A 22,487-nucleotide genomic window follows, 5' to 3' on the forward strand; every position below is an offset into this window, starting at 1 on the left:
TCGGAAAGATCATCAGAAATCTTTATTAATTATATTCTTGTATTTCTCAGTATGTTCACACTTAGTGAACACTACCCTCTACTGATTGTTTTGAGCCAGAAATCCTTTATTTTTCCCACAGCGAGGACATTCACGGCAGACGACATTACAGCAGCAAAGATACAGTGCAGATTAAAGGAAAAACCGAAACAAGTCTATATTAGCTTAGACTTGTATATTAGATAAAGGAAAGTACACGTTATCAAAGAAACAAATAAACGAGAAACAAATGTGTACACCATGGTAGAAAATAAGTACCCAAAACGATGAGGTGAATGTATAAAGAATGGAAGGAGACAGTTGTGTTGAAACATTGTTAAGAAATACATTGAAATAAAATTACTTATTTTATTAAAGTTAAGAAAATTGACAATTGCACAAAGTGCAGTGGCGAGCCGTCAGGGCCCTCTAGGCCCTCTCTGAGGGCCTAAGATATTCTGCAAAATAATATTTAAAAACATTAAAACAAATATATTCTTTTAAATATATATTTAAAAAATATTTTTTTAGTTATATTTTTCATTAGTTTTACCAAAATAACTTGATTTAATTGTATTTAAAATAACATTTCCAAATTCATTGTTTCAGATGCATTTAATTATAGTGTTGGATACTTTCATCTTCATCAAAACATAATATTTTTTAAGTTTTGTATGTCAAAATCTGAATCTTTAAAGTCACTAAAGCTGTAAAATAAATGTAGTGCAGTAAGATCTACAATATTTCCCTTTGAGTGTGTAGTGGAGTAGAATAGTGGCAAAGAAAGAAAATACTTAGATAAAACACTTGAAATGTATTCAGTACTTGAGTAAATCTACTTAGTTACTTTCCTACACTGTGTGTAACACGTGTGCGCATTCATTAATAAGATAAATGCTGCTGTATTTGGTTGTTTTTCTAGCCTTTTTCGCTCAGTTTCAGTGGAATGCTGCAGCTGCAGTGATGATGTTGAGCAGCTGCAGCCTGCAGTCTGGACATGTGACCGCGTGCACACAGGAAGAAGAGTCAAGCAGTGAGTCCGAGATTCCTCTCCTCCTCCGCTACAGAAAGCACCCTGAAACAGCAACAGCATGCCGTGCTGCGGAGTTCTGTGTCAGTATGAAACTAACAAATTGGTCCGGATCCAGAGCGTTAAGCTCGGCTCTCTGAAGTGGAGCCTGAACGGAGCCATTCTGCTGTTCATCTGGTGAGTGACCCGGACTGTCTCCGTCTTCTACCGCCTGCTCCACGGTGGTCTGCCCGGGGAGCGGCAGCCTGCTCTCTGCTGCTCAGGATTCACCCCCACAGGTCCCGGTCAGTCGGTCACCATTACTACCGGCTGCCATGTCCTGGATTACAAACTGATATTAGCGTTTAAATGAAACTCAACCGCCTCTCGTTGATATAGTTAGCAAAAAACGAACTTTTATTTGGTAGGAACTGCCTGTGTATGGTATTACTTATTCACAGTAGCTATATGTATACGGTAGCCTACCCATATTCCCAAACATGTTGTCACTGTCAATATTTTACTTATTCTGTGTAATACTCTGTAGAATATTTGTTTTAATATTTTTGTTGAGGTGACGTGCCTTTGACGTGCAACAACATTAACCTTTCTGTTGGTCGCTTGCAGAGTTGGGTGTAACAATATTACTTTTGTCGGTAACGGAGTAGTGTAACGCGTTACTTTTATAATTCAGTAATCACACTACAGTTACTAACATTGCCCCGACACGCGTTACTTCGTTACTTTTATAAAATCAGTCATAATCACCAGTGGCGTTTTTATATGTACAAAAGTGGTGGGGCACAAAAACTTAGATGTCTATATATAAGCTTCTGCAGTGACGTGCAGTGAGGTTCATGGCTGGTGAGGCACTGGCACTGACTCTTCAGGTTTACAAATATTATATTTTGACCTAAACCAAAATATAATATTATTTTCAAAAGCTTTTTTTGTCTGATGCTTCGATTAATTTTAAACAGACAGTTCAACAAAAGGATACCCAAAAAATGTAATTTTATCATTTAAATATTGAATTGTTCTCTCTTAGTAAGATCCCATTTTCAAAAAATTGCGGTCTTACCTTGACTTGAAGATGAAGTCCATTTGCCTATCCTTCTGGACAAAAATTTCTATAACTTTTTTGTAAAAGTCCTCCTTATCTTCTTGTAGTTTCAAAAGTCTATCATAAATCTAATCGATACATTTATGATAAAAAAATTATAAAAGTAGGGTAGACATGTGGATGTTATCCGGCTGAACAAAACGTGCATTTATCTAACAGGTACGTTTCCCACAGATCTTATTTCGAGCTATTTTCTAAAATCCTATGGAGAAACCTCATTGCTTTTTTGCAGCTTACTTCCTGGTTTTAGGACGCGTCACTGCAGCTCTCTCGTCTCCTCTTCACACACCACACTTTTCGCGGCACACGAATCAGAGCTGATTACAGCCAATCAGCTCTGAATGATGTGAGATGACGTATGGTGGGGATGGCAGCTCTGTGCCCCTATGGTCTTTTTTTTTTTGCCACACACATTACATTGAAAAATACTCTGAGCATGCGCAGTGTAGTTTTTACAGTCACCGTTCACTTTGACAGTGAGAGGGTGGGGCATGATCAGGTTTTGTCCCACAGGGCTCAAAACGGCACTGTAGACACTAATTAGAAGAACACAGACTAAAACAGCAATGTACAGACAAATCAGATGATTAAACATGACCTTAAAATATATTTTATATATTTTTTTATTTATTTTTTTGCATCTCTTTGCATTTTTTGTAATCATTATGTGTAATATTTTCTGCTGACACGAGGTGGGGCTGTGCCCCACCTGCCCCTAATGACCAGTCGCCACAGATAATCACACTGACAGACAAGAGGGGTTTCCGCCGCAGGTTTATATGTACGTAATCTGCGCGACTTGCGCGTCCACATCTCCACGTGCAGTGCTGCATAAACATGGCTGAGTCAGCGATAACTTTCGAGGGGTGGAGGTATGCCCATTATTTTGAGTTCGTCCGAAGAATAGACAGGAATGTGACGGTGAGGTGCAAACTGTGTCCAGGCCAGAAGCTGTTATCCACTGCTGTAAACACCACGTCAAACCTCAACAAACACCTGCAAAGAACACATGCTAAGGTGAAGCTAATAGCTAAGGACCCCGAACCCAGAGTGAGGATGTTGTGAGTGCGCCGCTGCCGACTCCGAAGCAGCAACAATTACCGGTAACCAAAGCAGAGATGGACAGGCTTGTAGCATCCTTCATAGTAGAGAAAATGTTGCCCATTTGCACAGTGGAATCACCATCGCATCGTTCAGAGATATGCTGCGCAAAATACAGATAGCAGGAGACAGAGGACAGCCATAGTCAGAGCTATCTGGATCAGTCTTATGCGACAATGGAAACTGAACTAAAGAGAACATTTCAAACTTTAGCAGTCTGCGTGATCTGCTTGTAGGGAGGGGCGGGCCGGCCCTGCGAGTAAAGTAACGAGTAAAGTAACGAGTAAAGTAACAAGTTACTTTATGTAGAGAGCAACGAAGTAGTGTAATATATTACTTTTTTTTAAAGTAATATGTAATATGTAATATATAACTTTTTTGTAGTAACGACCCCATCTCTGGTCGCTTGTTAGCAGACTCTTCACGCGATGGAAGAGCGAACAGGTACAGGCAGGGCCCATAGTGATAGCCCTATAGTTTAAATCTACTACCGACAAATAAACATATGGACATGGGTTACTATTTCAAAAAATGGTAAATGTGTTTAGGAACCTATCCATGTGATTTTAAGTGGTGGTGGACCTCAAATCCTCTAGGGGGTCCGGGGGCATGCTCCCCCACCCGGTAAGATTTTATTTTAAATTTTGGAGTTAAATGCATCAATCTGGTGCATTTTGAGGGGAAAATAAAGAGACTAGATCTATGGGAACACCTATATGAAACAGAACTGTATACATTTCAATAATCATAAAATCATGGCCATAACCAATAACATACCATATCCAATATGAAAAAACACTGAAACTTGTTTATTTATTTTTGGTTCATTTATAGTTGTGAGTGTGTCTGTGCTCCTGAATCAGCCTCTCCTGTCTCCCTTCTCTCCCTCCTCTCCTCTTTGAGGCAGCAGCAAAGACTAGTTTTAGCTCTCAACAAGTTTTAAAAGTGTATCTTACCTTTTTTCACCTTTTTGTTTTTTTTATTCATGCATATTTTACTAATCACTCCCCCCTCAAATGGAAATATGTGTTTACATAAATGGTGACCAAACCGTTTGAGACCCACTGAGAACTTAGACTAAGTTAACTATCTAAACACTCAGAGAGTCCTTTACCTCACCTGAGCTGAGGTTATCCCGAGCTTGAATGACACACAGAGACCAATCAAGGGCTTTGATTTATGATCTGCATGACAGTGGCCATGTCGGCAGGCCACATCATGTAGACAGCCAGTCACCCTGTGTGAGGCAGGCCACTTAAAGGTAGGGTAGGTAAGTTTGAGAAACCGGCTCGAGATCGCTAGAATTTGAAAATACACAACCGGAGAAAATCTGCCACTTCCTTATAGAGCCCCTCCTCCAACACACACAAATGCGCACATGACCAATGACGGCACGAGATAAGTTTGTGCACAGATGGAAGGCTGACAGGCAGGTAGGCCATCCAGTTATTTTAGCCGGGCCGGCTAAAATGATTGGTCGTGCTTTTTACAGTACTACGGCTTCCACAGATGACATTTTTTTATGGATTTTTTGTCAAAGCACTTAAGATATTCATTGCTATCAGGATGTTAAGAGCATTCCATGGAATATAACAAAAAGTGTATCTCGAGCCGGTTTCTCAAACTTACCTACCCTACCTTTAACAGGCCATCGGGAAACCCCCCGGTCCTCCCGATGGCCAGTCCGGGACTGGGTACAGGAGACGTAGAGCGAGGGATCATTGTCCAGTTAATCGATCGCAGATGGGGTCGTGGTCGGGGACGAATAAAAAAACAAAAAACGAAATGGGTCTCGAAATATACTTGGGTGGCCGTTAATATACCTGGGCGGCCCGCGCAACATGATTGCAGCGTCCAGGCAGCTCCCGTTCGAGCATATATGCCTTGAGCTGCACATAGCTCCACACGCACACGCACACGCACACGCACACGCACACGCACACGCACACGCACACGCACACACACACACACACACACACACACACTGTATTATTGTATGAGAGAGGTTCCAGGTTGAATTGAGGCGAATATTTGTAATGTTCAGAGGTTGTTGTGTTTAATATTCATGAGAATATTTGTCATTGTTCAAATGATAATAAACAAACATATAAAGCATATTTGTCCACTCATATGTTGATAAGAGTATTACAAACTTGAAAAATATCCCTCTAAGGTACATTTAGAACAGATAAAAAATGTGCGATTAATTGCGATTAACTATGGACAATCATGCGATTAATCGCGATGAAATATTTTAATCGACTGACAGCCCTAATTATTTTGTTTCTTTTTGATTTAACTTTAAAATATGACATTACTGGGATAGTGTGCAATCATCAAGAGACAGATAAAAAAAAACATTGTTCAAAATGCAAGCATCAGAGGCAGAGATAAATGACTAGCTCTGCAACGATCAGTTGATTGACAAAAAATTACTGTTTTGAAAATAAAAAATCCCCAAAACATTTAAACAACAAACATCTCTTTCACTTATCTTTTGTGAGGATTTGCTGCCTTACACTGTTTTAGATCTAAATCACATTTGTGGAGAAACTGCTCTTGATGGTAATGAATTGCGTTTATTATCGCATTAAAAAATAAAATCCAATATTTCTATTAGATAAGTTAGCAATGTTATTCACATTACCCTTATAGTAGTGCGAGTATTTTACTGAATCTTTTTATAACATATTGTGTATCATGGCATTACACAAGACTCCATTTTATTGTCAACCAACCTATTCTTTTTTGGTTCTTATTTTGCAGCATCATGTTGCTATGGAACAGGAGTTACCAGGAGTTTGACCTGGTGGTGAGCTCTGTCACAACCAAGGTGAAGGGTGTAGCTCAGACGCAGCTCCCCGGGGTCGGGGACGTCGTCTGGGATGTGGTGGACTACAGCGGGCCCTCACAGGTAGGAGGTCCTCCGTGCTCCGGGCATAGAGTGGTGCAGTGATAATGTATTGTTGTATGCCTACCCGAGAGCTAGCGTCACAAGGGTTTTTCCATTGGATTTTGGAATATTGCTGAAAATAAGATCTGTGGCAAACATGATACTTACATGTATTTTCAGCATTATAACCCCATTACATTTTCTTTGTGATTTTTGAATTATCGTAACGTAATGCATAAACAAACTACCAGCTAACTACCTAGCGTTAAGCAGCCAATATTCTGCGTGTTTACGTTTAGTAGTGTCAGTTAGTCGCTTGTAAGCAACTGCCCATTTTATAACACATAGAAGCTTAAACGCTTCCCGACAGTCCCGGACTGGCCATCGGGAGGACCGGGGGGTTTCCCGATGGCCTGTTAAAGGTAGGGTAGGTAAGTTTGAGAAACCGGCTCGAGATACACTTTTTGTTATATTCCATGGAATGCTCTTAACATCCCGATAGCAATGAATATCTTAAGTGCTTTGACAAAAAATCCATAAAAAAAATTAATCTGTGGAAGCCGTAGTACTGTAAAAAGCACGACCAATCATTTTAGCCGGCCCGGCTAAAATAACTGGATGGCCTACCTGCCTGTCAGCCTTCCATCTGTGCACAAACTTATCTCATGCCCTCATTGGTCATGAGCGCGTTCGTGTGTGTTGGAGGAGGGGCTCTGTAAGGAAGTGGCAGATTTGTTCCGGCTGTGTATTTTCAAATTCTAGCGCACTCGAGCTGGTTTCTCCAAAATTACCTACCCCACCTTTAAGGTAATTGCAGACATATTTAATGTTGTAGAACAAAACGCAAACATTTCTTTAGCTTGTGTTAACTACAGACCCTATTTAGGAGGCCAACTAAAACACGTTAAGAAAAAACGCTGACTTTCAGAAGAGAGATCCAGAACTGGTAAAATGCTAAGTCATGTCCAGGTGTTATCACTCATTCCTATACCACTCTTTTAGGTCTTTGGTAAAGAGCAGAATTTATGTTTTCTTTTCTGACTTTCAGGAAAAAAACTCCTTCTTTGTGGTGACCAATGTCCTCATGACAAAGAATCAGAAGCAGGGGAAATGCCCAGAGGTGCTCTTTTTTACCATCCTTATTGATCACATTTTATGTAGTTAAAGGTGCTCCTAATTGTACAATGATTCCGATGAAAGGTTATTACTTATTTCACAGCAGTGTTTATATTCCAGGTTCCCCTTAAAGGCAGATTGTGTCGCACTGATAAGGACTGTGAGAAAGGAGGCTGGGATCAGCAGAGCCACGGTACACTCACTGCTCCTTCTCTACATTTACATGCACTCAACTTACTGTAGTAACCTGGGTAATGTAAAGCCTACTGTACATGCAACCAATGATGGAAGAGTTATCAAGATATTGCAGAGGCAATTCTTGAACAAGTTCCTTGGGGGGGCTGTGCTTGGGCCGGTTATATTAAGAGAGGAGGGGAAAAAAGAGACAAAGACAGTGCTCAAGATTGCAATTTCTTTGTTCAGTATAAAGCCACAGTTTAAAAAAAAAAAAAAAAAGGATGGTGGCCTACAGGTGCAAACGCGATGCAACGGCTCAAAACGTTTCCATTCTGAGAAACACGCTGCAGTTTCAAAAGATTATGCAAATATAAAAAACAACACCTGCCAAAACACATGCAGCTAAAGAAACATCTTCACCAACAATGTTTCTAAAAGCCCTGTATGAACGAAACGCTGCAAATACAAAACGGTGGACGATAAAAAGTGATGCACACAGCTGGGACCGGAGCACTTGTTGACGTTCGGGGATTATAAAGTTGGAAAAATGTCAGTGGAAACTTACCTGAAATGTAATACATGTTTGGCTTATGACAAAGTGATCGCATGATTCCTTCAAATGTTATTGCAGATCTGCTGTAAGCTAGCTAGCTAACGTAGCTAACCTAGCCATTTCAAATATGCTGTCACAATTATGAAACAGACTAACTCTGCCAACAGTGACAGTTGGCCTACTTTATAATCCACAAACATCAACAAGCCAATGGTCCCAGCTGTGTGCATCACTTTTTTGTGTTCCTGTTTCAGTTTTGAGCTTCTTGCAGCGTTTTTTATTGTAAATGAAATGTGGGTTTCTGGAGTATTGACCTGAAATTAGATTTAGCCTTCTTGAAGCAAAAGTTTTAACACCATTGTGCCGAAGAACTCCTACAAAACATAAAGTATATAAGAATATGCATCAACGTAAACTTGAAGAACTAAAGTCAAATAACTAATTTCAAAATGAAACATAGTATATCATTGCATTATAACTATTGATGCAATAATGTGTTTATCCCTCCAATGTTGCATCTTGTAAATGTGGAGGTTATTTTATTGACCCTTGATCAATAAAGTTTTATTTAAATGTAAAATAATTATATTTATTAATTATAAAAATAAAGTAAAGTGCATAAGTAAATGTACTTAGTTACTTTCCACCGCTGCATGCAACAGATCTGTTTACTCCTCCAGTCCAGACCTCATTTTGGAAGCATTACCCATTAATTTAGTTGGAAGAAAATGTCATTATTACAATAGTGTCGATACAAGTCAAAAATGTTGCTGTGGAAAGCAAATGATTTAGACTTGTAGAGGCAACTTTGTGTGACTATCATTTATGGAATATCTCACTTCTGTCTTATCCGCCAGCACATTCTTTTCCCAAGCGAGTACGTTTCATTTAACACCTGTTTCCACAAGAGGAAGAGGAATTTATCAAGAACGTGTTGCAGTGTTATCCTCAGGCAGTAGCTTTCAGCTCTGCTAAATTAAAGATTTGTGCCACAGTCGAACTGTAAACACCTTATCTTCTACGTTTTTTCATACTGAGTTGTGACAGAATCAGTTGAGTTGAAATACAACACTGTTTGTTTCCCTGTACAGGGATTAAGACGGGATCATGTGTGAAGTTTGACGTGTTGAGGAAAACCTGCGAGGTCTCTGCATGGTGTCCAGTGGAAACAAAGAGGAGTCCTCCGAGGTAAACTGCACAAACATTTACTGTATATATCTGAAGTGCCCAACAACCCACTGACTTGGGCAAGCCTTTTTTTGTGAGCTGCCTCAATCAGAAAACATGGGATTCAACAAGCCATATCAAATGCAGGCTCATTAGAATATTGCCCCCCATCTGAGGGGTCTCCACCCACAGCTTGTTAATGTGCAGAATATATGTTTTTGCAAGCCAATCAAAGCAAACTTGGCATTTCCAGAAGGGTAATTCAAGAGACATGTGCTAAAATAGAGCGTATCAGTCAGAGGGTGGGTACGGGTGTATTCAATAACCCACTGAAGCATGCAAACATGTCCTAGTTGTAACCCAAAGTACAAATATGAACCTGAACATGAGAATGATATGTCCTCTTTAACTTCACTTGATCCTCTGATATCATTTTGAAGAACCAATAAAACAAAATATAACTTAAAGGGGACATATGATGCACATTTACAGGTTCATATTTGTATTTTGTGTCTTTACTGTGACATGTTTACATACTTTAATGTTCAAAAAGGTCTTTATTTTTCTCACACTGCCTGTGCTGCAGCACCAATTTTCACCCTGAAACCAGAGCCCAGTCTGCTCCGATTGGTTGTTCTGTTGTGATTGGGAATATGAGACACATCATTTAGTTACATTCTCTAAAAAGCCTCTGCAACATCAGCAAACAGCAGAAATGGTTAGACACTAGCCGGTGTAGATAGTGTAGCATTTAGCAGATAAAGGAACAGATTTCCCTCACAATGTGATGGGCAAAGGCCTCTCGCGTGAAGTTTGGGATTTGAGCCTTTGCAGACCATTTACATGCCTAAAACCTATATAACACACATTGTGAACACAACACTGACATCATAACATTTAAGTTGCACATTGTTTTTCATTTACAGTAGTGTATCGCATTGTCTCTCTTTTAGCTCTATTTTTGGTCTCCACCATCTTCCGAGGGAAATCTGTTCCTTTAGCTGCTAAATGCTACACTATCTACATCGGCTAGTCTCTAACAAGTTTCTGCTGTTTGCTGATGTTGCAGGGGCTTTTTAGAGAATGTAACTAAATATGTGTCATGCATTTTAAAACATATTCCTCATCTTTTGAGTCTCATTAAGATCAGGATACAGTATTTTTCTTAATCTGTGTTTCCCAATGAAAATGTACTGCATTGCCTACACTGTATAACGTTCAGAATTGTCCTTGATGCAGGCCTGCACTGCTGGCAGCAGCTGAGAACTTCACCGTCCTCATCAAAAACAATATCAGGTTTCCTGCGTTCAACTACATCCGGTGAGGCTGTATGTTGATGGACTTTGAAACAGTTTCCTAACTTTACGCAGCTGTGTGTGCCGCAGTTTAAATCTTAAAAAAACAATGAGAAAAACCTCAACACACTGAATTAGCTTTAAAGTATGTTATTCCTCGCACCTTAATGTATATTTGAGAAATATTAATGTCATAAAAAGTAAGAATGTATACAGATGGAGCCTCTTATTTTGGACGCCAGCATACAGCTTCCTGCCTACTGCCAGCCAGTTACCTGCCTCAGACCTGCCAAAGACCAGTATCCAGGAATGTTAGGCCCTCCCACTATTCTCCAATTTCAGGGTTTAACCAGGAGATGGCGCTATATATTAAATAACTAAGACTTAGTTTTTCACAATAGAAAATGCAGATATTATATAAAAAACTAAAGTTAAAATCTTGTTTTTAATGCCCCAAGAGCAATAACATCTTGTCACAAGCTTTTTGGAAGAAAAAGACTGACCCAAGAGACCTGTAGTTGACTAATTACAGGCCTCAATAAAGTTCTGCCATTGGTTGTGAAAAACAACGGTGGACATAGTGGAAAGTGAAATTGACATTGTCGAATTTAATAAAAATACAAAATAATGTATCTGTATACGTGTTTTACTATGTGATCTGCACTTATCAAACATCTAATTAAAGAATGGTAGCTGTACCTCTCAAACAACCTAAACTAGTTATAAATGTTTATTTTAAATAAAGTCTTTATGACTCGGAATATGAATAAAATGGGTCCGTTACAGTTTGTTTTCATCTGATTTCAAATAAACAAAGTCTTGGCTTTCAGAATATTAAACTTGTTTCGGCAAATTTAGATGATAAATACAACTATGAAGCTTGTAACGGCATAATTACTTAAGCGGAGAACGGAGTAAGTAAACGTTACAGCAGGCATAACAACAGCCGGTGTTTATTTTATTATAATATATAGTCGTTTTATTATATAACTATATATGTAGTTTTATAATAATATATAGTTTTATTATAATATATAGTCGTTATTCATTTCCTATAATATATAGTCGTTATTCATTTGTTTTAAAGCTCAATATATAGTTTTATTATAATATATAGTCGTTATTCATTTGTTATAAAGCTCAATAAGGAAGATTGAACTTTAAACTTTCACACACGTTGACCGGCGAAAAACTCTGCCCGGTTCACCGACCCCCCTCTGAGTGAATACCCAAGATATCTTGGTTTGATTTGGAGAAGGCTTTTAAAGTATACTAACTCTAACTCTATTGTATACTAACTCTTCCCGTCAAGAATATGAATAGAACTTAGATAGATCACTTTACATTTCTGCGAATGAATAGCTTAGCTACTTGGCACTAAGAGTACAGATATGTCTACCCTTTCTTTTCAGAGTGTAATATCTGCATTTTCTCTTTTGGTTTGAATAGGAGAAGGGCAATGGTTATCGATGGTGCTTTTAATGCCTATTGTATACGAACTGTGTGATTTATATTGCTTTTCAAATGCATATAAGCCCCCCATTTACACTGCACTTCCCCGTCAAGAAAATGAATAGCACTTAGTTAGATCACTTTACAGATCAGGTTGGACCAGCCCTGTCGCTACTCTCTGCATTTCCTACTGCAGATAAAAAAAATATGTATTTCTTAATAAACTAAATAGGCCACCATTGGTAGCAGTTCTCATTATATACTTCTCAGTAACTGCTCCCCTTAAATTAAATGTATTCTGTAGAGAAATGTAAACGTTCACCATCCCCCACCCGCCTACTGTTTGTTGCTTTTTGACATGTAAATGGGTAACTACCCCCCTCTGAGTGAATACCTGTTGTACCTGTCCGGGGCTAAGCCCATAGGACGATGCTCTGATGTCATCACCCTCGCACATTGGTCATATGTTTACAAAAAACGATGTTAACACTTTCTCGTTCTTAATATATGCTATATTTAGGGTCGATATGTGTTGAATTTACTTTAAAATAGCAGATCACTGTGATTCACTTCTCCGCGGCTCCTCCGTGCAGAGAGGCCCCCCCCCCCGTTGACAATTCACGAGCGTCTAACTCTCTCCCCCCTCCCCCGTCGCACCTTCTAACAGAACCCCCCCCCCCCATATCAAATCCCAATTTATTCATATTCTGAGTCATAAAGACACACACACACACACACACACACACACACACACACACACACACACACACACACACACACACACCCCGAGTTTGGTTAGGAGGGACAGCACAGCAAAAGCTTCATAATTAACTATGTCTGAGAGCAGAAGTTTAGGGCAAATAATTTCAAATAATTGCAAGTCTCTTCAGTGCGCATGTCACAAGATGCATTGTGGTACATGTAGTTTATGGACATTGTGCTTCTGTAAAGTGGCATGAAACCGTATAATAAACATATTATATGTTTTGAAGCTCTTGCGGGCCAAATCAAATGAAGTCGGGGGCCGGATTTGGCCCACAGACCTAGAGAGTACCAAAATACAGTGAGTCCTAAACACAAGTAGTCAGGGTTCATTTATAATGCTTATTTTGATTTATTTTTCTCAAATGATGCTGCATTACATAAGTCTTATTCTCATTCATACTTAATTTATTTCTTCTTCTGTCAGTATGAACACAAAAAACTAACCGGTATTACATTTCATTCTAAAGTTTACGGTCTAAAAAGGTATTTAAAACAGATAATTTGTCGTTGCTTTTGGCATAAGCAGTCAGAGGAAACATAACGTTCTCAGTAAGATTCCTTGAAGAACTAGAGCACAAGAACCAAAGTAAGCTTTACTTTCAATGAACCTTCAATATAGACCTAACATGTGAAGAAACATACTTTATTTAAAATAAACATTTATAACTAGTTTAGGTTGTTTGAGAGGTAATTGAAATAGCTAAGGGTGATGATCTGCGAACACAAACTACAGACTGCTGGAGAAGAGATATCACAGGGGGGGGGGTTGGGACACACACATTCCGATGGCCAATTCGTTTTAAACAAAGAGTAGGCTATACTCAACATAGTGGGGTGGGGGCTGGTGAACGGTATGGGTCAATGTTTGTAAACACTGTGACATTTTGACTTTATTTGATCATTTCAGTTAAAAACTAACGTTCATATTTCATATTACTGTTTTGCCTGGCTGGACCTGTAATTTACAGGAAAGGAGTGCACGCTACTAAAGAGACACGCTACCATGGAAACCAAACAATGGTGTTGCTGTATTGAAGTCCGAGTGGAAACAGTCATATTTGGAGCGTTATGTTAGAATGAAACAGCGAGGTCGTGACTCACAAAAAAAAAGTGTTACTTCACTAACTGTAAGCTTGTCACTCAGAGTAACCTACAGTTAACTTAACTGTTGGAAAAGAAAGATCAGGGGGGGAGAGAGCTGTGATGGGCCATTAGGAGTGTAAACACACAGCTGAGAGCTGCCGTTTCATTCTGACTGTTTAAAAAAACGGTAACAACGGACTATTTTTCTTAGCGGATGCATGTAAATTTAAATCAATACATACAACTATTTTTTAAATCAATAAAAATATTTTCTAAATCCATAAAAGCATTTTAATTAATATTGGGAGTCATGTCGTTACTTTGTTGAGAATGTGGCCATGTAATAAGCGGGATAATTTGCAGCGACTTGGTCATTATGGGGAAAAATAACACCCAGGGATCAAGATCCCTCCGCGACGCGATCTTGATCCCTCCGCGACGCGACGCGGAGGGATCAGTAATTTTTAGTGAATTACTGAGTTTAGGCACGTTAATAACATTTTAATGAAGTTGAATACAGTATATTCATATTTGTTAGTGATTTCATGTCAATTCGGCGAACATAAACGATTAAATTAGGATTAAAAATCGAGAGCCGGCTGCTGTTCGTTTTTTTCGACTAAACAACATTATTTTGTTAAATAACAACATGGTGATGTTTTGTAAATGATTACATGTCTTATTTAGCACAGACTATGATCCTATCCGTGACATATGGATCTTAACAAAGATCCGCTATACATTAGTACCAGACATACTGTACAAGACTCCACACATGACTCCAGTGTGGAACCCCACTGCACCCCCTGGTGGATCAATGATCCATTGCAGCTGGCTTCACAATAATTACATTTATTTATCACGGGGGCGGTATCAAGTCAGACTGGGGGCCGGCCGGCCATCACGGAACGTGCACGAACCGATCACGACCCTCGCATTTTAAACTGTCCAAAATAAGACGCTTCATCTGTATATTCTGTAGTAAAGGAGATGATATTTGTGGGAAAATGGTCGGGGTGCAACTATTAAAAAAAAAAAATTGTACTATTCTCCTCTGGCTGGGTTTATTTACTATTCTTCATGTCTCATTTGCATATCATCAAACTGTTTAAGCATTAAGCTCATTTGTTTATTTTTTATCATTTTTTGGTTTCTGTGAATTTTAAAGTCCATCTTGTGTTGCAGAAGGAACATCCTCCCGAACATGAACGACGCCTACCTGCGAAGCTGTCAGAGAACAGGAGACCCTCTGTGTCCCATCTTCAGGCTGGGGGACGTCGTTCGAGAGGCCGGGGAGAAGTTCTCTGAGATGGCCATAGAGGTTAGGGCACATGTTTTAAAACATTTTCCTGTACATAATTTTTTCCAACAACGTTTTGGTTTTTAGCCACAGTTCACTGACACCACAGTGACCAGATCTGCTCTTCTCTAATTCACTTTCACTGTTTGGGTTTCACTCTGTTGTCCTTAGTTAGGGATCAAATACTGTTGAAATGAAACAAGCAAAAAAAGGAAGTCTAGCTTCTGCAAACTTTCTTTAAATTGTCTGGATGCAAGTGGGAAGTTAGCTATGACACTATAAATACTAAACAACGTTTGTACTTAAGAAATCACTTTAGTTTTCTGCTCTTATTTGTTATCATAATTATCTGATGTTTCTTCACTCTAGAAGATTTCTTTAAAGAGGACTTATTATGCTCTTTTTAAGCTTCATATTTGTATTTAGTGCCTCTACTCGGTAGATAAAAACATGTCACAGTAAAGTATATTGGAGTATATATTGTAGGTGACTGGCCCCTTAGCCGATCACCTACAATGTGTTGGAGCGCTAGCCAATGGAAGTGCAAGTGTTGCATAGTGATGTCATTATGTTACTGAAGTAAACAGAGTCCAATGAAGGCGTTTCAGGCAGGAGGCAGTGTGTGGGAGAGAAACTCCCTCTGGAGGGAACACAGGATTTTAGCCTTTGCAGACCATTTACATGCACAAAAACCTATAGAAAACACTACAGAGGGAAAACCCCCTAGCATAACAGGGCCTCTGAAAAAAAAAAATCCTCCTTCCAGTGTAAATGGACTTTAAAAAAAAGATTGTACTGCACCTATGGCCCTGATTCTTTCAAATTTCAAGACACACATTTTAAATGTTTAGAAAAATAAAAAAATACTATCATTTCAATTGGAAACTCCATTGGCAATGTATAAACTAAGAATTGAAGGACTCAGTCATAGAAAGAAATGATGCTGTGACTTCATCATGAAAACAAGCAATTTTATATTTTGCTTGATGAGATTAAATTGAGGATGCATTCAATTCTTCTGTAGCTCCAAAATAGTTAGAATTATCTTTCATCAAGTGCAGTACTAATGCACTTAGTTCCTCACCTCCAGGAGAAAAAACAACCTCCACCAACTACCCCAACATGTTCAATTAGCTTTTCGGAATGTGATATTTAACATTGCCTTTACAACAGGGAGTGATATAAAAGGTCCTTTTCTGTGTTTTCTTCCGATGATCAGTTTTGAGTTTAATAATATAACACACACTCCCTCTGTTTGACCACAGGGTGGCGTTATCGGCATCCTGATCAAATGGGACTGCAACCTGGACCGGCTGGTGCAGCGCTGCCTGCCCAGATACTCCTTCAGACGGCTGGACGAGAAGGAGAGCAACAGGACCCTGTACCCCGGCCTCAACTTCAGGTGAGCCGGGGTCAAAGGTCAACCTCACAGTCAGAAATGTAGGAGCTTTGTTTATTTAAGTCCTCCAAAAGCCAAAGGTTTGATAAGACAAGGCCAGGACTATATATGAAAACAATCAGAGCTTCAGTGGTTCCCCATATGTTTTCCTGTGGGATGAAAAACATTTAGGCCAATGGAATACAAAATAAAGTAGTCTTAGTGTTCTATACAATGACTGGCTGATGATTTTATTGACTAAAAGGCCAATACATCAGTGTGGCTCAAGCTATCACAGTGTGAACAACCTCTGCTAATTAAACGTTTACATGAAACAGAATGGATAAGTGAGACCAGTAAAAAACAGGCACAATTTAATGTCAGATTTCACGTAAAAATAAACCGCTCAGTTTCCGAGGCTCTTCTGTCAGGTTAAGCTGTGTGCTGCAGTGTTTTTGTGATCCATCATATCGGCTGTCTTCTGATCAGATATGCAAAGTACAACGCAGTGAACGGAGTGGAGGAGCGGACGCTGTACAAAGCTTTCGGGATCAGGTTTGACGTCATGGTGTTTGGACAGGTGGGTTGGTTTTCCCCCATTTATTTTTTTCTTTACTTTTTGGGATTTCATATATTTATTTATTTTAAGTTCTCTGTTTGTTCAAATGAATTTAGACTTAGACTTAACGAGTATAGTGGCCGTTCAGAACAGGCTGATTACCCGGAAATGCTGCTTGCTTGAGGACTGCTCATCAGATTTACTTCACACTCACCACTTTGGCTCCTAAGCAATACAACAGCCATCTGTGAAGAGGATTAGATACACTGATTTTGAGATATACAAATTACAGGCATGCAGACAAGTATTTCTTCCTTTTAAAGTTAGATTTGTACTGCCACAGCCCTACCTATTAACCAAACGGCACCAAATGTGTTATGGTCACCCTGAAATAATATCTACACATGAGCAGCGAATCTTTGGAATGAAGGCATTTTCACAAACTTTTAGAGCCAGTGTTGCACACTTGGACATAAAAAGGACTTATAAAATCCTTTTACTTCGTTATTCCATTCTGAAATATACAAGCACGCATTCACATGGCCCGGTCTAATAGGTGATGTCTTCACATTAACATTCATTTACATTCTCCAACTTACATCAGACATAAAATACCAAAAGCCTGCTTACAATTAACCCGCTAACACATTAACTATCACTTTCAGCACTTGCTATTTAGTTAAAGGTGGTTACAATACAGGCATTAGTCCAATTAAAGGGGACCTATCATGTCAAATGCACTTTTGTACGTCTTTTATACATGAATATGTGTCCCCGGTGTTCCAGGGAACTCACCAAGTGTCAGAAAACACAACCCTCTCTATTTTCCTCCATACCCAAATCTCTAAAAAAGGGGCTGCATCGGATCTGATAAAAACTGATCCAGATTTGAACACGTTACTGACGTCAGGACGGTGGCGCTACGGCTATTGGGCCAACTCCACCAATCAGGAGGAGACAGCCACGGCCATTGCTGTTTGAAAGTGCTGGAGACGCTGTAGTACATATGCCAGGCCTGTAAGTGGCGCTGTAGTCTGCCACAAAAGCAGCGAAGAAGACTTGGTTACCATGGTTACCCTTCTGTTTATTCTCCGCTGTGGCTTTTTTTCTCCCTCCCCGAGGCAAGCGTTTGCTCCCGCTGCAATGCAATCCCTCCCCGTCGAGGCAAGCACTGTAATTCTCTCCGGTTAGTCCACCAGCAGATGACAAACACCCACCTCTCCGCCTCTTCCAAGGAACGAGGGGACCGTGCGGCAGAGTTTCAGTTTCAGTTTGTTTCGCCGGTCAAGATGTCCGTTAAAGTTTAAATCTTCCGGACAAAATTAGAAAAGTGCCGGTCAAAGGTCTTCTTTGTTATTTATTGAGCTTTAAAACAAATGAATAACGACTCTATATAGGCTATAAGAAAACACGGAGGACGGAGATCTCTTTTTCTCCCCCTCTTCTGACAGCCCAGCAGCTGATCAGAGCACGGCTACCCTCTCCTGCAGGGGGGCGTGGTCAGCAGAATCAGACCCGTAGACAGCAAACAACACATAGAGCGAAATGAGGCATGGCTAAAATGCATGATCTGTTTGGTATTTTGAAAACAGAAACGTATAAATATACCTTATATAGGTATGGCCCTACAATATATCATTTAAATATAGCATGATAGGTTTCCTTTAAGCTAGCAGGTGACACATTGTATCACATATCGCAACCTTTAACTGGTAAAACTACGACAAAATACAATACAAATATATTATATGCATTACCACTGGTTTGTTTCAGTTTCATATGCAATTAACATTCATGTCAATACTTTTATACGACATTTCATCACATTAGCTAACCTGAAATAAACAAACACATTACTGCACAAGGCTGCATACTGTCGGCTCGGTCTAATAAGTCATGCCTGTAATCCTTTTGCATTTCACCTACAGGACCCCTGAGCTGCCCTCTGCCTGTTGGAGCTTTATTTCGTCTAATTGTAACTTTACCTACCAAATAATGCATTGCACATGAACATATCAGAAAATTCCAGGTTAATAAAAACAAAAAATACATTAAAAGTGCTTTTGCAATGTTAGACAGTTTCATGTCCATTACCAAGCCTAATATTACTTTGGGTCCCACACCAGCTAAGGCAACACTGTATCAAACATAAAACATAAGATTTATCTGTGATATAGCAGTGATTTTCTTTAGAAGCGATGATTGCTCAAAATGTTTAGGAGTAATTGTTGAAAAAATATTTTAATATTATTTAAATAATATTTTCCAATATGGTGGAAAATGTAGAAACAAATTGGCTCTGATTAAACGGAAAAATGTACCTGGACCCAAAGAATCGAGGGAATAAAATATTTGCTTTGTGGAGAGGAAATTGATCACGATGCCATATCTGATCAATAAAAAATCCAATCCTATCCTTTTTGACCTTGCCCACAGGAGCTCCTGACTTCAGTTTGTCCAAGAGCCTTGACGAGAATGTGTAAAAATCAAATCAAAGTGACCGTTGATGTGTTTTCCAGGCGGGAAAGTTCAGCTTCATCGTGCTCATCATCTACATCGGATCAACACTGTCGTACTACGCTCTGGTGAGAGACCACAAAAGTGTCCATTCATGCATTTATACACAATGGCCGTCAGTGTTGGAGTATACTAAAGTGAGATTTTAAATGGTGGATGCATCTGGACTAACCGAATGAATTTCACTACAGAAAAGAGCTAAATAAGCTCAGTATGTGAGAAGAACGCCGCAGAACGCAATTGGTGGGAATGTTGAGAGTAAGAGCTGTGGTTGCAGCAGAAACAAAGTCTTATTTAGAATACATTTGTATGCAACAAAACAGATTCCACTGTGGACTTTGGTGCATGATGGTCTCCGTTCAGAGATGAATCGTTCAGTCAGAGTGAAACCATGTTAGGAAATCATGGAGGATGTGTCTGTGATGAAACTGACGCGGATGTTTCCCAGTCTGGAGTTTGACTTTATCTCTCTCTACTGTCTTTAAACCCCTTTTTATAAAGCAATATTAGGATCGATATACACCATAAGTATCACTAGAAAAAGTGCACCTTATGCAGAATGGGCTATTTCAGAATATTGTTTATTATATTATTGGTGTAAATGGTCTTTAAAGGCCAAAATCCCAAAGTTCCCAGAGAATTGTGTAAGTGATCAAGTCAATGCAGGAGTCTATTTACATGTAAATAGAATAAGATATACAAGAACAGAATGTAAAATTAAATATTGTACAGTGAAATAAAATGAAATTGTAGTGATAACTATTTGAATTTATAAATTGTAAGATGAAAACAAATGAATGCTTTAGGTTATGGAGGCACTTAACAGAGAAAGGGTTTTCTCATCCTCTTAAATTGATACAGGCATATTTGTTTTAAACTCAAATCAGAGGCAGATGGAGGATTGGAAAGTGAATTTGAAGCAGAATGAGTGTGTTGTACATGAAGTGTAAAACTCTGTCTTATTCTCAAGACGACTTTGATGATCGACTGGCTGATTGGAACCAGATGTTACTCTGCAGATGTCGGACAAAACTACTCCGAGAAGAAAGTGGAGTCAGTCCAGGACAAACAGAAGGTGATGAATGGTTTAATACAGCAGATGATGTGGTATCATATAATGTTTCTGTAAACCCATTGTTAAAGTGTTTTCATAATGTGTGTTGCAGTGCGTTCTCTGCGTGTCTTACGTCGATGAAAACAATATCCGACTGGTGAAGAGATCACAGAAGAATAGTTTACAAGACATCACACCGATATCTGTCCAGTCACACAAGGTGAGCCTGCTGCAGACGTCTGAATAATAATACATAGTAGTGGTTCTGTCCTAATAATGACATTCAAACCTAAAATAAATATTTAGCTCCAAGCTAAAGTACATTTTTTTTTGCAACTTTCAGGGTTGAAACATAATCAGGTTAGAATTACAATAAAAGCTCATTGCTTCCCGCTCCATTGCTATGACCCACGGTGGAAAATCACGTTTATAGAACTTCTTATCAAGTTAGATTACGCTTTGTATTGTTTTATCGTGCTTATCGTTAACAATTTGTTTCAGACTTCTAGTCAATAACTCAAAAATCATCAAAACTAAACATTTATTTTGTACAGCATCACACCTGTATTTGTTTTATCTCCCCCCAAAATACTCTCACCATTTGATACAGTGATGTGTGCTTCTCCTGACAGGAGGACACAAGACACCTCAGAGCCTGTCTGCTTCAGCCGGGCGTCAGCGTGGATCAGGACCATCAGCCTCCCCTTGACCATAAACCTGACCCGGCCCCAAAATCCAGCCCCCCCGCCTGGTGTAAGTGTGCCCGCTGCACCCCCTCCTCCCTCCCCCAGGAGGAGCTGTGCTGCAGACGGAGCGAGGGCGCCTGCATTGCCTCGTCTCCTCTGTTCCAGCAGCTGGTGCTGCGTCGCTCCCTGCTGGAGGCCGTCCTCCTGTACCGGGACCCTCTGTCTGCCCCCGCTGGTCCAGGCCACACCGCCCTGCGTCACTGCGCCTATAGTCAGTACATCAGCTGGAGGTTTGGGGTCCCACCCAGCAACAGCCACCCTGCCATCCCCAGCTGCTGCATAGGGAGAGTCCGGGGCGAGTACCCGAGTCCAGACGGGAAGTACAGTGGCTTCAGGCCCGCCAGGATGGTGTCCATGCAGGCCTGCGCTAACGGAGATCTGTGAGAGGAGGGGGTCCACTTTAAAGATCAAAGACTCCTCCGTTGACTAACCCACTAACACTGCTGGTACGTTAAATCTGCCTTACAAAGTAAAAAAATCAATGCATTAACTTTGAAAGCTTGTGTCTAGTCAGAAGGCGAATGAAAGGATGACAACAATTCTCACTGAGTCAATAAATCACTGCATTTACTAATATCTGTCAAGTCATTTTGCATCTTTGTAAATATAAGCAATTTTTCTCAAATTCACTCCCTTTAAGAAGCTTTTTGCCATTTATATAGAGCATTAACATCATTTAAAAAAAAACTTACATGCTGAGAGAATACCCTTTCCTGCCAGGAATGGGTTCACATCCTTCATTTTGCATGGAAGAAAAGGATTTTGTTCCTAAATGGAAAGAAACGGAAACATTTGAAACTCTGAACTGTCAGTTCACAGTGCTGGTACATAAAATCTGCCTTACAAAGCAAAAAAAAAGAAAAAAAAGAATTAACTTTTTTTAGATTGCATTCAGTAAGGAGATGAATTAAAGGATGAGAAAAATCCTCAATGAGTCTATTAATCACTGCATTTACTTGCATCTGTCAAGTCATTTTGCATCTTAATAAATATAAGCAGGTTTTCTCAAATGCACTCCCTTTTAAGTAGCTTTTTGCCATTTATATAGAGCAGAAACATAATTTAAAAACCCCTTACATGCTGAGAGAATACCCTTTTCCTGCCAGGAATGTGTTCACATCCTTCATATCGCATGGAAAAAAAGGATTTTGTTCCTAAATGGAAAGAATAAGGAACATTTG

The 22,487-nt window shown here is 39.5% G+C and overlaps 1 protein-coding gene across 1 annotated transcript; it reads left to right on the forward strand.

Moving 5' to 3' along the window:
- Positions 1-972: 972 nt before the first annotated feature.
- Positions 973-21,880, forward strand: p2rx7 (purinergic receptor P2X, ligand-gated ion channel, 7). The gene is made up of 13 exons (XM_034118347.1): positions 973-1,225; positions 6,018-6,165; positions 7,193-7,264; positions 7,381-7,453; positions 9,082-9,178; positions 10,397-10,477; positions 14,938-15,073; positions 16,318-16,454; positions 16,920-17,010; positions 19,509-19,574; positions 20,477-20,581; positions 20,673-20,780; positions 21,193-21,880. Exons 1-13 carry the CDS (start codon positions 1,110-1,112, stop codon positions 21,688-21,690), a joined length of 1,728 nt encoding a protein of 575 aa, XP_033974238.1. The 5' UTR covers positions 973-1,109; the 3' UTR covers positions 21,691-21,880.
- The last annotated feature ends 607 nt before the right edge of the window (positions 21,881-22,487 follow it).

Source organism: Trematomus bernacchii, unplaced genomic scaffold, assembly GCF_902827165.1.
Source record: "Trematomus bernacchii unplaced genomic scaffold, fTreBer1.1, whole genome shotgun sequence".
Taxonomy (NCBI): domain Eukaryota; kingdom Metazoa; phylum Chordata; class Actinopteri; order Perciformes; family Nototheniidae; genus Trematomus; species Trematomus bernacchii.